At 37.5% G+C, this 15746-nt stretch overlaps 1 protein-coding gene across 5 annotated transcripts in view; it reads left to right on the top strand.

Moving 5' to 3' along the window:
- Positions 1 to 15746, top strand: part of RBMS1 (RNA binding motif single stranded interacting protein 1) — a 204728-nt gene that overhangs the window by 157772 nt on the left and 31210 nt on the right. For all 5 annotated transcript variants that reach the window (XM_063091974.1, XM_063091942.1, XM_063091955.1 and 2 more), the window contains exons 3-4: positions 2713 to 2771; positions 7560 to 7651. In XM_063091974.1, the coding sequence (XP_062948044.1) occupies positions 2713 to 2771; positions 7560 to 7651 (151 nt within the window). The remainder of the gene's footprint in view (positions 1 to 2712; positions 2772 to 7559; positions 7652 to 15746) is intronic.

The following is a 15746-nucleotide window of genomic DNA, read 5'->3' as shown; positions in this document are numbered from 1 at the left end:
AGGTTTAAGCATGGGTAAAATGGGGTAATGGAGAGATGAAAGAGACATGTTTAAAGCAGCATTTAAGGTAAATTGATGCAGCAGTCAGGGTTGGAAAGAACAGAAACTGGAAGCAGGGTGAACTGCTATGTGCTTTTCACCTACGTAGGCACAGTGAAGGGGACAAGTGGATATTAGAAATGTAGCAGAGACAAAACTCAGAGAAGCTATTGGCTGACTGGTTTCAGGAATGACCAAGTTGATGATGTCTTAAAGCCCCTGAGCTTGGTGGAAGAGTGGGAGAGGAGACATGGAAAGATGTGTTTGGGGTGCTGTTGAGGATAGGAGCTGGAAAATGGGTGGCCGGAGGGGATATGTAACTAGATATTTAAGTGTCTCAATAAAATATTGATATTTCGTTAAAAAGAGGAAGAGACAAAAAACAATGCTGTGGGGGGATATTTTTTATAAAAACATGAAGGAGAAATGGACATCATCAGAGATTAATTCATGAAAACCATGGCACTATGGATGAATTTCCTAAGAAAAGAAAGGGCTGAGGACCACATATTAAACTTGACGAAAGTTCCTGGCTGAAGAAGGAGCAAAGGAAGCCAAATGGACAAAGAACCCCTAAAAGAGGGCGGAGAAAGGTGCAATGAGATGTGAAGCATCAGGCCCCAGAGATGTAGAGAGGTGGCCTCTTGTAGGTATGGAAGAGGGGACTGATGTCCCCTGCAGCAGAGATCAAGGGAGCACAGGAGGTCGGGCATGGATTGAGCACCCCTGCCACCGAGAGCCTTTTCTCTGTTCCTACTCCTCCATCTCCCTTTCTCCATGTCTTTCCCTATCTTTCCCATCATTAAATGTTGAAAACAGAACCAGAGGGGTAGAGGGCGAACCCCTTATCTTCTCCCAAACTTCTTTCTTCTGTTTGGTTTACAAAGGCCCTGAACTCTGAGACCTCGTGCAAAGCTGCTTAATCTCTGTGACTCTCAATCCCCTTATCCTAAATTACAGTCATACCAACTTTTTTTCCTGCTTTTGGAAAAAGTATGAGGCAGAGATGCAATCTAAAAATGCTTTCATCTGAGACTTGTGCAAACGAGAGAGTGCTGGTAAATATCAAGCATATGACCTAAGTAGCAAAATGGTTGCTCAAAGGTAATCTTTAAGTAACTTATTTTTTCTCATTCATGGATTTCTTTTTTATTTTTTTTTAAGCTTAATGATCTATGTTAATGTTGTTGTAAATACTCAGAGTCTCTATAAGGAATTGAAGGTGTTTGTGCAGCATTATGCTTCTTGGATGTAATTGTCATTTGAACCTTAAATTATCTTTACTTTCATGCCTGTTAGTAATCATTTGATTACATGATTTCACAGAGTAAAAACAGGGGAAATTAACTGGAGGACAGAGGTGGCTCAAGCCATTTGTTTCTCTAGATAAATATACTCCAGCTTGTTTCAGTGTGTAAAATAGAAGTCTACAATATTCAAAGTCATTTAAAATGCTATACAGATATTTCTGTTTGCTAAAACTTTTAAGATTCTTTGTAGGCCTCTAAATTGATCACGAGAAAGTTATAGTAGAGCAAATATGGAATTTTTAAAGTTAACATGTAGGAAAGTAGAATTTCAGAATGTACCACGTATAAATGAGGAAAATTGAGTCTCAGATACATGAAGTAAGTCACATACATTTCCCAATGTCTTACTTTGATTTTTCAGAAAAATTTTTAAATTGTTTTTCAAAGATTTTTTCCTTCAGTTCTTAGAAGCAAGCACAGATAACAGTGCTCTTCCTCAAGGTCTGCTCACTATAAGAGGGTGTGGGTTCAGTGCATAAATTTAAATTATGCTGTCCATTTTCAGTAGCAGTGCACTCAGTTTTAATGTTCTGCATTTTTTGGTCTCTTCCCCAATTTCTATGGCACATTAAGAAATTTGAACACATTTCTCATATAAACCCTCATAAAACGAACGATTAATCCCTGGTTCATTGTTTTATATTCATGATTGTCCATTTCCTACACACATGTGCAAGCACACATATGTTCATAAGTATACTGTATAATTATTATTGAGTTAGAAGTGGTATTAATAAATATATTCATAAACAGTTATAAAATTTTATATATAAATAAGTTTATAAATAAAATGTATGAATATATTTACAAAAATAGTTATAAAAGTCTCCAGAAAAGACCTGTTTGATACTGTTGTGTTAATGTACACATGTGCACACACCTGCCCTTCTGTGAAGATCTAGGGCTGTGCAACTCTGTCTGCAAAACCAAAACGAAGAGAATAATGCAGGCAGCTTTTCCCCTGTTACTATTTCATAAGAGCTGTGTGAATCATAGTACTTTCCTTTTATAATTCTGTAGCCTTGCATTTAGTTTCATGTTTGACCCACAGACATAGTGTTACTAGAAGAAAATATTTTTTACAGAGCTCACATTCCGTGTTTTTGTCTCAAGACTGTCAGGTTAGTACCTGATACTTCAAAGCTGAACATCAAACTGTAATCCTAAGATTCAAATGGGAGACCTAGCCATTCCCTTTTTTTTAGTTTAGTTTTGAGTTTAGAATTCTCATTTCCTGTCCCTTAGTAAAGAACTTTTTGTACTTTAAAGTTTGCAGATGTTTGAAAAGTGTGCATGTTCTTTGGACTTAAGACATGAATGAGGGTTTCTCATAACTTCCTCTTTTCCTTTTTTACTTTTTTAGATATGGGAAAATAGTCTCCACGAAGGCAATTTTGGATAAGACAACAAACAAATGCAAAGGTATGTTTTCTTGGCTGGTTATTTGCTAAATCATAGCTTTAGAAAAATGATAAACCTGATCTTTGGTTTCAGAACTACTTCCATTTTATTAAAAATCAAACCTTATATGTCACCCAGTTTGTGTCTTACACAATGTCAGCATATTGCTTACGTTTGTCCCCTGCTGAGTTTTGGCCGGAAACCTAACAGCAGCTAACAGTTTGCCAGAATTCCAGATTTGACGCCAGTACAGTTAACATGCAAAATACTGGTTGGCATCTAGCCCCTGTTTTTAAAAGGGGAGTAGAGTTAGAAAATAGCTTTTCTTTCCTGAGCCTTAGGAGATTAGAGCTGCTTACTGAAGACCACTGGACTGTACTAAAGAACTGTGAAAAGATTACATATTGTGCAAATTGGCTCTATTAATTAGAATAGAGTAGTTTTAAGCAGTACTTAATTACATGTTTCAATACTCCCAATTGTTCTCTGCTGAATGCCTGTTGACAATATTGGCAGCGGGGAGGAGACAACCATTTTCACTGACCAAATTGTAATAGGGAGGGGAGGTCATGCGCCCCTTTGAAATATGCTGCTGCATTAATTTGATGCACTGACCTTCAGTTTTCCGTGTAATTAGGATGAGCTCATCCAGCTCCATGAGCTGGAAGAGGAGGCGTCTAGAGTAGGCAGTACTGATGCTCTGTGGTTCTGACTTTTAATGATCCAGCATCTTAACAATAGGCATGTGATTTCTAGGAAAGAGGAAGAATGGAGTCAGCTGACTTTGAATCTAACTACTGACCCTGTGAATTGAAATAAGGTTGACAGGAATAGGCAGAGAAGGCAAATCTCCTCATTAATCAGACCCCAGTTTTTCAAGTAGTCGGGACAGGGCAGTGGCTTAGCACAATCTGAAAAAGGCAAAGCACATAAGTGAACCCTATGGTAGGGTCCTTTCCTTATAAGCCAACCATTTCCTTTAATCTAGACTCGAAATGGTTCATTGTATTTCTGTCTCTTCTTCAAAGTGCCTAAATTTAAAGGAGCTATTGTGGCAAATATCTAAGCCCATGTTTAATCAACATGGCACATTAAGGCAGTTTTGCCTTGAAACAGTGAACAGAGCATGCTTTGTATAGAGTGGTACCCGATAAATATTTTAAATGAATTAAACTAGAGAGAGTCAAATTGTAGACTGAAATGCGAATACTTACTTGACAGGATTAGTACTATTAGCACTTATGAATGACTTGGGAGAGCAGAGACACAGAAAAAAATCTTTTGGTTTTATAAAGAAAAATAGCCTCTTGCAGACATAAAAGAGGAAACTGATCTCAAACATCAGCATCAAACTAAGAGAGAAATCACAGTAGACAAGGGGTTTTAGCCTTACCCTACCTCTCCTCCTTTTCTTCCCCACTCAAGAAGAAATCTGCTATGGCAGCTCAGTATGTTAAAAAGAAGAGCTGCCCTGGTTGAGTGAGGGAGAGATCCCAGAGGCCTCCCTGGTTGAATTCTCTACCACACACCTGAACTGAAAACCGCTATTGTACCCTCTTCTTTCTCCAACGGCAACCTATTTCGTAGAAGCCAAAATTTCACAAAGTGCTCAGCATAATCTAGAAAAGGAATGGGTAAAATAAACTAATGCTAAATCTAACATATTATCAGAATGCAAACCTATAACAGTTGGAAAGGGCCTGTAGATAAGTGGAGAGATTTATGGGGCCTCTAAATAAGGGTAGGAATAAGTCAGAATTGATTTTAGATACAGGTCTTCTGGAAACCTTTGAAAGTGGGTCTTGGGAGCTTTGTGTATGTGGGCAGTCATAGAAACTTCCAGGGCTCTACCTCATACAAGCCTCCCAGCAGTAGGTGTCAGCAGATAGATACCTGGTAGGCAGGTGGGTGAGTGAGCAGGAAGAGTATGCAAGAGTGGTTTTATAAAATCCTGAAAGTTAGAAAGAGAGCCTGGGGAAAAAATGTGATTTTAGGACAAATGAGAAGAAATAACAAACTTAGCTCATGATAAAGTGTTACCCCAGATAACTTGACATGGTAGGAAGGTAGGTTTATAGATGATAAATAGAATGATAGATGAATATAGATAAACTAAAGCACAAGAAATTATAGAATATTAGTGTAAATGAAAGGTGCTTTTGTTGTATACTAATTTTTATGATTAAACGGATCAAAGAATTTTGCACATGGAAATAAGAGAAAGTCCCAGAACATTTTCTGTCACCTAACATATTTTGGACAAAATTAAGCTGAAAGGAACATTAGTCTGAATAACATGTACCATACTAGTGAAATTTTAGAATTTACGATTCAGTTGTTATTTTATAATTTTTGTCAGAGTTTAGCCAACAAAAGGTATTTAAATGTATACCAACACTGGTATATGTGGCAGTTCAGGATGAAAAAAAAAGCTCACGTAGGATTAATTGTGAAGCTGATTGATCAATCATTTATACTTACAAAGTTGCGTGTGAGACCAGAACACATGTACACACCTAAGTAAAAGTGGGTGAGGATAAATCTGACCAACCAGAAAGATAAAGGTGAGAGCAGGAAACTTCACGTGATTACAAAATGTCCCTGTGTTTCCTAGTGGTGAAAGCAAAACTAGAAAACCTAGCCGTTCCCATGATTCACTCATCACAATTTCCTGGGGAACTTCAGTGAGAGGATGCCATGCTATTTAGTGAACCCCACCTTCAAAAACATCTCATACATACTTACATAAGGAAATCCATGCAACCGGAGTAACTCAAATTTTATATAATCTTAGATTTAATTGAAAGTAATCAAGGTAGAGAAAATGAAAGAGCACAAGGTTGTGTGCTTGCCTATTACATCTGTTTTCAGCAAATGGTTGTGGAATAGCTGTAGTGTGGCAGGCACTGGAAAAGATGTAAGCAATTAATTAAGTACAACCATTATGGATATCACTTAATAAGGATATAACAGATAAAAGAATGCTAATATTACCTGGGTGGATAGTAACTTCAAGTACAATAACATTGAAATTGAGATATTCTGTTTATTGTAACTTATTGACAATAGCAAAATGGGAGGGAAAAACTTAAATATCCATCAATAGGAGCTATGTCATTTCAGTGTAGCTGGGTGTTCATTTATGAGCTACCAAAACTGTGTATGATAGTTAGAGGTTGTGGGCATGTGCCATGTGTGTGTCTTCACAGAGTGTTGCATGTACATGCATGTACATGTGGCATTAATAGCAGATTTTCTAAATAATGCCCAAAATATATTTAACCTAATTTCTAACCAGGCAGTTGAGTAGCAGTCTCTGCTTTTACATGGATCAGCCTTTTCCTGTTTATCTCCAATCTGGCTGTTTCTCCACTAAGTCAAAGTAAAACTACTTCAATACAATTCCAAGTAATATAAGGAAGCACTTCTTGTTTCAGCTTTAACATTCATCTCTCCTAAAATGTCTGTTTCTGAAATCAATAGTCTACTCCATTTTATTACAGCTTGTTTCGTTACCACACACTATTTTTGGTACTAATACTGTAAAACTGACTTTGGACTGTTTCTGAGCTTTCTCTTTGATTTTGGGATGTATGTCTGTCTATTTTGATACTGGTACCATACTATCTAAGTTGCTATTTCTTCATAACATCTGTAAATAAGTGATAGGGCCTGCCTCTCTTCTACACAACCTCCAAATGGTGCTTTTCTTTTCCAAAATATTCATTCTCATTTAAAATCAATTTTGTAATAATTGATTTGAGTTCCAAGAAAAACTCTGGTATTTTGCCCGGTACCCTGATCCTTTAGACATGTAGTAAATATAACTTAACCTTTTCTCAGCATTTAAGCATTATCACAGAGAAAAATTTGTCATTGTTTTAATACAGTGATACTCATGGGATCTGTTGAGATTCATGGCATTGTTTACTTTTGTCCTGTTCTTTGTTTGTATAGTTTTTCTGTTTTATTGCTTGTTATTAGTTTTCACTGCTACATGCTATTCATGTGCTTATTTTCACTCCAACCCTTCTTCTTCTTAATTTTTTGGTTTTGATTTGTTGTAGTCTAGGAAAACAAATGACCAACTCATTAAAAATGTTTGTAAAGCTATGAATAAATAAGCTTTGAACAAGGGCCTCTCTCAGGAGGTGTTGTTTGTTTGTTTGTTTGTGATGTGATGTGATGTTTTGTTTTTCAACTTTAGACCATGAACTGCTGAAACAAGTATTTTGGGTATTTGAAGGCATTTCCCTCTAGATGTGATATATTTTAGGTAAACGAGTGTGATATTTTTAACCAAGTACTAAAATTTAGATTATTTTATATTTGGGGTATCTAATATATGTTCTAATTTTAATTTTGAAAAATAAGATTTAGTATACAGAATAAGCATAATTTTTTGTTTCTGTCGTTCATAAGCCCTGTAGGATGGCTCCATCTTTCTTACCAAATTGTTAAAAACACCATTTCTCTGAAGTTAATTTCCCCACCCCCTTTTTTTCTTACCTTGGTTGGCAACTTAGACGTCATTTTTTTTAGTAACTACAGGACACTTAAGAAGAAGATCATGAATAGGAAAAAGCTGGTTCTTTTCTTCCCCCTACCTTGAAAGGAGGCCTGTCCAGCCCCTGATAGACAACAGGGAAGAGCCTGGGGAAGCCACGGCTCTGTGGCTGTGAACGCCTGAGATCTGTCAAGACGTTTCTGTTCCTGTTGCCTGCATCAGAAACAAAGTGGAGTCATTCTTTTACTCTTTACGTAATCCTAAAATAATGGCTTAAAAACCGAGTGTGTCTTGCATTTCAGGTTATGGTTTTGTCGACTTTGACAGTCCTGCAGCTGCTCAGAAAGCTGTGTCTGCCCTGAAGGCTAGTGGGGTTCAAGCTCAAATGGCAAAGGTAAGTTGAGAGCCAGCATCATTCTTCTTCTCTATTCTTTGGCTTTGGTTCTGAAGCCTGACACATCTGCTTTTTCAGTCACCATTGGCATTTTCCCCGTCGTCCCTGCTAGCCGCGGTTCCTTCTGGACACTTGTCCCATGCCTCCACATCCTCAACACTAGCTATTGCGCCAAAGACTATTCTTCATGATTTAATGTGTGAAGGAGGGTTTATAAATGTATAAAATTTACATAGTAAATTATGTAACCGCATAAGTACATTGAGAAATAGCATCAGATTGTCTCAGGTAATCATGTATTTGTGAGTCTTTAAGCTCTGTACTGTTTTTCAAAAAATAATTTTAAAATGTCAGTGCTCAAGGAATTAATACATTTTAGACACAACTCAAAAGGTAATTGTGTACAGAATGTTATATTTTGAAAAAATACATAACTTGCACATACACTGCTTTATACAGATATGCTAGTAGTTTTAATGTACATGTGAGCTGCACTTGCTATTGCTTCTGTACAATAGACATTTTTACACATTGATTATTTATGGGATATTAATCTACTCTTTAGTAGTTCTGCAATGACATTACTTATGACTTGTTTCTGATGAACTTTTAGTATTCTAGATGAGGAATATTTTTGAAAAATTCCTCCAGGTGAGGAATATGCCTGAATGTTCAAGGATTATAAAACGGAGATCAGATGTTTTATGTTTAATAAGAATTTTAACACAGTGCACATTGATATTAATTACTGTAAAATATAATATTTTCCTTAAACTTTTGTCTTATGACAGTTTTCCTCTAAGGGTTTTACCTGGGATGTCATAATTTATGAATATAGGTGGAGTTGACCACCCAGTCATTGTGTCTTTCTTTTTGCATTAAGTTCATCATCAAAGTTAGACACTTTAAGATGCCCAGTCCCTTTTTCAAAAGTAATGATGCCTTTGGTAGGCTTGATGGACTCAAAAAAGTTGGCCTTGCATTACCCTAATCAGTAGTTCAGGTGCAGTTATAGTTCTAAAGCTAAAAGAATCTCAGATTGTCTGGTGCACCCCCAACCCCACTTTCAAATAGTCATGGTCTTTGTATTAAGAAAAAGTAAAATTCAGAGAGGAGAGTAACCTTTGAGATCACACGCATCTCTTGTGTGTACATTCTGTAACAGACATTCCGTTATGCACTAAACACATCCAGGAGTCACTATTGTCTAAATTGATATTTATGTCTGGGTCTTTATTCCCCAAATGTGAGCTTGGATAATATCCTAATATCTAGTACCTGCAGTGCAGTTATTAAGATGTTCATGTAATTATGTAGAATTTTTTTTTTAATCTGTGGTCCTTCAGTTGCTATGGAAAATATTTTCAGACTCAGCAATTTGATATTTTAAGTATTCTTTCCCAAAGAGTAATAATTTTATATCATCTGGCCTCATAAAGTACAGAAGAAAGTAATTTTATACTCTCCTGTGCTACTTTTGAATAGTAGCACATGTTCATTCCCTGAGGAGCATTCACATGTCCATAAGGAAAGAAAGTTTATGGAAGTTAATGGACTCTGGTAGAAATATCGTACCTGCTAAGACCTTAATGCTACTGAAGAACATGTATGCAGCTACCAGTATAGAGATTTACTTTGAATAGGAGAATCAACATAAGTAAAGAATTCAGGAACTAATAAAAGGGGTCACCACTCTAAAGTACTCATTGCCAATTAATATTTTTAAAGCTTTACATTGAGTTGGACTTAATTTGGATTTTCTTCAGTTGCAGTGTGAGGAATTAAAATAAACAGAAACTATAAATATTAAGCACCATGATTTTCAGATTTGTCCGTGATACAAAGCAATTCCCTGTGACATTGTTGAAAGGCAGTGATTGAGGTTTTAAATATATTTATTGTGAATATGTGATATCTGCTTTGCATAATGATCCGCAGAATGTTTAACCTGGCTCTTTAAACAGTGGGTGATCAGACACTTTATAAGAAGGACTCTTAGGGCACTCTCTTCTTTTTTCCATTCTGTCCATTCTAACTCACTTCATGAAGTTTATGCTTCCTCTTTTGGATAAAACACAAGGCAGGATCCATGACTGTTCCAGCCACTTTCATTATTTCAAAAAGTCCCTTCAGTTGCATCTTTCATTTCCGGTCTTTCTGCTTTTTTTTTTTTTTTTTTTTTTTTTTTGGTAGAACAAATAATATATGGATATATTCTTGTTCGTTGTTGATTTTTTATCCAAACTCCATGAAACATACATCTTCCAATACATTTTCAGCCCTTTCTGTCTATGTTTACATTGCCCAGCCTCAATATAATATTTTAAATAAGATGTCACATGGAGAAAGACTCAAGTTACATTCCAAATACATTTTGTAGAATGTCAGAGTCATGCATGGAGGTTTTGAAAACTGCTGAGAGTGCACAGAAGGGATGTGCATCTTGGATATTGCTGGTGCTGAGGGACATCATAGGCTGCAAAGCAATTGTTTGCTGAAAACCATATTGAGTATTTGGTGACCAGGAAGCAGTGTTTTAAAGGTTTGCCTCTCAACATAACCATTTATTATATGTATGCATGCCCACAGAGATGTATTTAGTTAACATTTTAGGGAATAAATATTTAGTTACATTTTAGGAAATTGGTTGGGGGTTGTAACCAATGTATAATACATTAGAATTTTTTCCTATTTAAAACAATGTGAAATAGGCTTCTGGTTAACACTTTGCTGAATATCTGACTTTCAAGAACAGATTGATGTTAAGCGCATGATGCCTGTAATTTAAATGTCCAATCCTGTTTATTTGACAAAAATTTTGAGTGCCATGTAATGATGTTAAAGCATCTCCCTTCCCCCAGATCAGATCTGCTCCAAGTAGCAAGCTTATAGTGGGATGGGAACATGATTAGTTCCCTTCCTATTTCCAAATCTTGTATTTTTCCTAGTCTTCCTTTAGCTCATTAGCTGCAGCTTCTAATCCCTCCAGGGTTGGAACAGTGGTAGAAGATGGGAAAGTTTCTTGACCTGACAATGATGTAATCTGGTATTGATTTCTTTGGCCAGGAAGCAAGCTGATGCTTTCTCTTGTGGAATGCTTCTAGAGTTTTTCTGAGATCTCTACCCACCCACCCCAGCCCCACCTTCCTAAATTTTTTTTTGCTGTAGTTCCTTGAAGCTAGAGAATATATGCCCTCTGGCTGATATCCTCACTCCTGATAATCTGATGATCATCTTTCAGTCTCTTTCGACTAGGATCTCTTACCCCTCAAGGCAGCCTTCTTGGGAGAATCTAACACAACCCTGGCCCAACTCTCCTTGTGTGGTCCACATCTGATCTACCTTTGCCAACCATCCACACTTGTAGGCCACTTCAACCACCCTTCTCCAACGAGATGCCTTAGGTTTTAAGTCGGACATTGATCCATTGAATCCATCTAGCTCCATGGGACACAGGTCAGGCTTCCTGAGTGGAAGTCCCTATTGAAGTCCCTCTTGCTTGACTGGCAGTGACAGGGAAGCAGTCTGCAAGGTGAGACTCAGAACACATCGTGTTTCTCTCCACGTAAATGCTTATTCTCAGCCTCTCCAATCTCTTGTAGACAGATAGGAGGTGGGAGGTCAGCTAAGCATCACAAACCAGTCCTCTGGCCGCTGCTTGCAGGCTCTCTTTAGGTGGTCTGGTTTCTCACTCTGGAATGTGGAAGGGCCTGACACCCATTGTTTTGTGGCCTCTGCTGAAGCAGAGTTAGAAAATGACCTATTTTATTAATCTGTTAAAAATGCAGAGGACTTATTTAGAGTGGTCCCTTAAGTACTTACCTAGGCATCATTTCCACTGCCTGTGATGTTAGGCAACATAGCATATTAAATATACACTGTTTTGAAGTAGGCTTTAACATCATACATTTGGTTAAAATGGGACTGGGTATAGATGGGCACTATATGTCGTGTCAACAGGGCACTTTGAATGCTAGCTTTCATGGGTTGATAATGAACACACTGTTCAAAGACCTCCTTAGGAGGCTTGATACTGTAAATTGGCTGGGAAAAGGAATCCCTCCCTCTGTCATCTGTGGAGAGGACCAGTACGCAGGTTCTGAGATGTTCGCAAAATGCCAACATTCTGCATATTGTGAATTTCTTCAGGTCCCTGTAGAATGAATTGTGTTTCCTGGACCTGATTTCTTTTTTTATTGTATGGTTAAAGTTACAGAAGGTATTTTAGCGTGTCTGTTATTCTGTACCATAGAACCATGGATTTGAATATCTGCACTTGACTTAGCCCCTTCATGCTTGTCTAGAGGAAGGAGCACCTGGCACGCATCCCTTGGGGAGACAGTTTTCAGAGGAAGTTGAAGTCTGGCTCCTATGGTTGGTGATAAAGGGACCATCACTGTCCACTTTCCTCTACTGAGTTTATCAGGATACTGTTAGTATATTGAAAACACATTGCCACATATTAAAGGCTAGCTTTCTTACATAATCAGAAAAAATTAAGGGTCATTTAATATGGGGAGGGGGGCAGAAATATAATATTGTCTGACACATTGGCCACCTGGCTTGACAAAGGACCCCACAAATGTCCAAAACTGAATTGCAAAGCTGCAAATTGAAATTATTTGACTGCGATTGATTGTTTCTTATTCATGTTTTAATTTTCACTGCCTTGTTTGGTACTTGCCATATGGTAGATATTAAGTGTCTTGTTGATGATCAAAAAAATCAGTTAATCAAAAGGACAACTTTCTTCTGAACTTGGGCAGATATTGAGAATTAAAAAAGGGACATTTTAAAATTATGTCCATTGAGTATCCTGATGAAACGTAGAAATGGCCAAATAGAAATGGCCTTGGGCCTTTTGGAAAACCTGTTTATATAAAATTTGCCAGATGTTTCAAATGTGTGCATTTTTCCAAATAAAAGTCTCATTCTATGAAGAGTAAAGAACTCAGATAATGAGGTAAAAAACAGTTAAAACTCAAATCAACATTGGTGATACGTGTTAACAGGGCAACTTTTGTAGGCCTTTCAGTCCCTCCTACTAAGCCTGGTGGGGGTCAGCAGAGCATGGTATATTAGTTGGCTGCTTGTAAGTTTGCACATTTTTTTCGATAAATAGGCAGTCAAACAAGCGAGAATTATTCTCATCTCCACCCAGAGGTCCGCCATGCCCCAAGCAGCTTGTAGTCACATGCCCGTGAGCAGCTATCTGCTGGTTGGTGAACCTATTCAGTACAAAAGAAAACAGATGTCTGCTCGTCCTGCCAAGTCCCTTTCTTGCATTTTAGGAACTGTTCCACACGCACAGGGAGGTTTTTGTTAATTTCTTTCAGATGATGACTGAGTGCTTTACACCATGCGAGACCTCTAAGCCCGGCTTTTCTACTCAAGTGAACATTAGTTGCCGTTTATTCCTCTCATGGTCAATGTGATAGCTAGTTTTCTACTTGTTAGAGAAGCCCTTCAACCCCTTCCATGCCTAGGGACGTAAAGAGTAAAGAGCCATGCGTTGGTCCCATTTTTATGTTTGGCCACATGTAACTGACAGAATAATTGTTTTTTGACATAGCACTGTATGTAATAAAACAGTTATTATTGTCACTGATTTGGACAAAATTACCCTTATTCAAGAACCACCACCAATTACTGGGAGTATTACCTGTTCTATTCACTAGGAATGTATGGTGATGAGAATGCAGGGACACTGGAGGGGTAGATGTTTTTGTGGCCTACCAATGCTGCCAGTTTACACTTCTTTTCATTCCTTGTGTTTTGTGGTTTTTTTAGTTTTAAAATTATTACAACTTTGTGGGCAATGTTTGCAGGACAGGTTGACTGAAAAGAAAGACAAATAACATTAGCTCTAGAAGTTCTCCCAAATAAAGAAACCTAACTGACAAGGTTGTTACTGTTGAAAACGAATGCATTAATATCATAGGAAATATTGACCTGCATTTAGTCCACTCTATCTCTCTATATCAAAGAATGGGTTAAGAGCCAAATTTCTTTCTGGATTCTGATTTTTAGCACTTTTTAAAAATGTTTTCTTCATTGTTAAACTCTCAAGTTGAATCAAGATTTTAAAGAATATACAATATTTTTATTAATATTTTAATAACAGAAGCAACTAAAAACAGATTTAGAAAGTACTTAGTGCCTACATTGACAATCCCCTTTTAAATACTTCACATATGACAACTTTTCCTATGGGCAATCATAAATATTAGTCATTTAGATTCTCATAATTGTAATTAAAAAGAAAGTCCACAATATTTTGATATATGTTTCTTAATGTAACATTTTTTGATGCCATATCATTATCCAAAGAGTGTTTTAATGCCCTTTAATTAGGGGATTCCCAGCTTTATTTTGAAAAAAGTGTGATTTTAACTAAGCATGACTCAGACATCTTTCTGTGATAGGTTTGATCATGTCTTCCCATTACTTCTGTGCCTCCAAAACCTCTCTGTTTTTCAAGGTGTGGTTTTCAAACTGCAATTCCTCCTTCCTCCTACTCCCCTGTCACTGTTTAGGGTGCAGGAAATCACAGGCTTATCTTCCTGCAGTATCAGTCTGACTTGATGGTATTAGGTCAGAAACATTGTTTTTCTTTTAAAACAAACTCTGATAGCTAGGTTGCAATACTAACATGACTTTTTTTTTTTTTTTTTTTTAATGATAGAGCACAAGACTTTAAGAAAATTTTGGAGCTCTGGATAGGCTACTTTGACTTTTGCCTACAGACTCTCTGGAATGCATAGTCACTATTCTTGCTGTTAGCATTGCCTAAAGTGGGAAAGTATAAGCAGCAATGACTGACAAAGTAGAATCAAACTCCTCAGACAGCCTTTCACAATCTGGTTTCAGCCTCTGGACTTCTGTTTGTTCCTCAAGTCCCAACACAATGTCAGGTCCCTGATCTCCCTGATACGAGCTCCCCTGTCTGTTTCCCATTGTGGCTTGCACACATCTCTAGGATACCATTCATTCCATGTGTTTCTGTCTCCCCTGCTCCATTGTAGAGTCAGAGCTATTTTATAGCGAGAGTCTGGGATACAAGATGCACTGGAAATGTCCTTTAGCTGTTTGAGGCCACGGGCAACTCCAGGCCTACCCTCAGGGAGAGAGGATGCTGTTTGTGTTGGCTGGGTCAGGACCAGACTGTAGTAACAAACACAGTACTGCACTGCACAGAAGCTTCAGAGACTTGGGAGGTTAGGACCATCATGAGATGGCTTAATGGAGGAGCCGTGCACTTAACTGGGTGAAGTTGGTAGAGGCAGCAAGTGAAGTGGAAATAAGGGGATAGGACTTTATCTCTTATCCCACCTCAGAAGAATTTGAAAACTTTAGTACCTAAGACCATTTCTACTGCTTTTCCCTGTATTTTGAAACATTGTATCTATTATTAGCCTGCATGTATTAAACAAATCACTTTCCAAATTTTAGACATTAAGATAGACTTTATATAATTTTCAATAGATTTTGCTCAGCGTAATATAATCAGCGGTACCACACTGAACTTCCGTAATTTCAGCTGAAAGCAAAGATAGGTGCCATTTTGGTTAGCCTGTGAAGGGTTGAGGAGACACATGATCAACTTGCTGTTGAGCATTCGAAAATTTTAAATTTTTTCTTGGACACAGCCTGAGAGTCGAGGCATCTAGGCTGGGAGCCACCACTGTAAATCTCTGGGACTGACCTGGCTGTGTGCAGCCTTCCTCCACATCAGGACCAGGAAGTTGTAGGGACAGTTCTTTTTGTCCATAGTTTCTCGGTCTTTGATATCTTTAATTCTTAGGATACCAGGGCATTTGCCATTCCCTAGGATACCAGGTTGTTATTTTAAATCTTACCAGATCACACAAGTATAGCACTTTTATTTGCAGATTATGTGAAAGAATAAGTTTCATTTCAGGTTTAGTTAATGCTATGATACATTTGAAAGTAGAGACCTGAATGAATTTAACATGTGTAACGCTTCACATATATTTTGAAAGTACTGTGTATTTTAGAAATCTAGAAAGTTATAGCAAGTGTGCTATTCTGTTGCCTAAGGCTAAAGCATCAACTAATGACTTTACTAATAGTA

Source organism: Cynocephalus volans, chromosome 1 (genome assembly GCF_027409185.1).
Source record: "Cynocephalus volans isolate mCynVol1 chromosome 1, mCynVol1.pri, whole genome shotgun sequence".
Classification (NCBI taxonomy): Eukaryota; Metazoa; Chordata; class Mammalia; order Dermoptera; family Cynocephalidae; genus Cynocephalus; species Cynocephalus volans.
The sequence above is the reverse complement of the archived record's forward strand: the minus strand, read 5'-3'. Positions and strand labels throughout refer to the sequence as shown.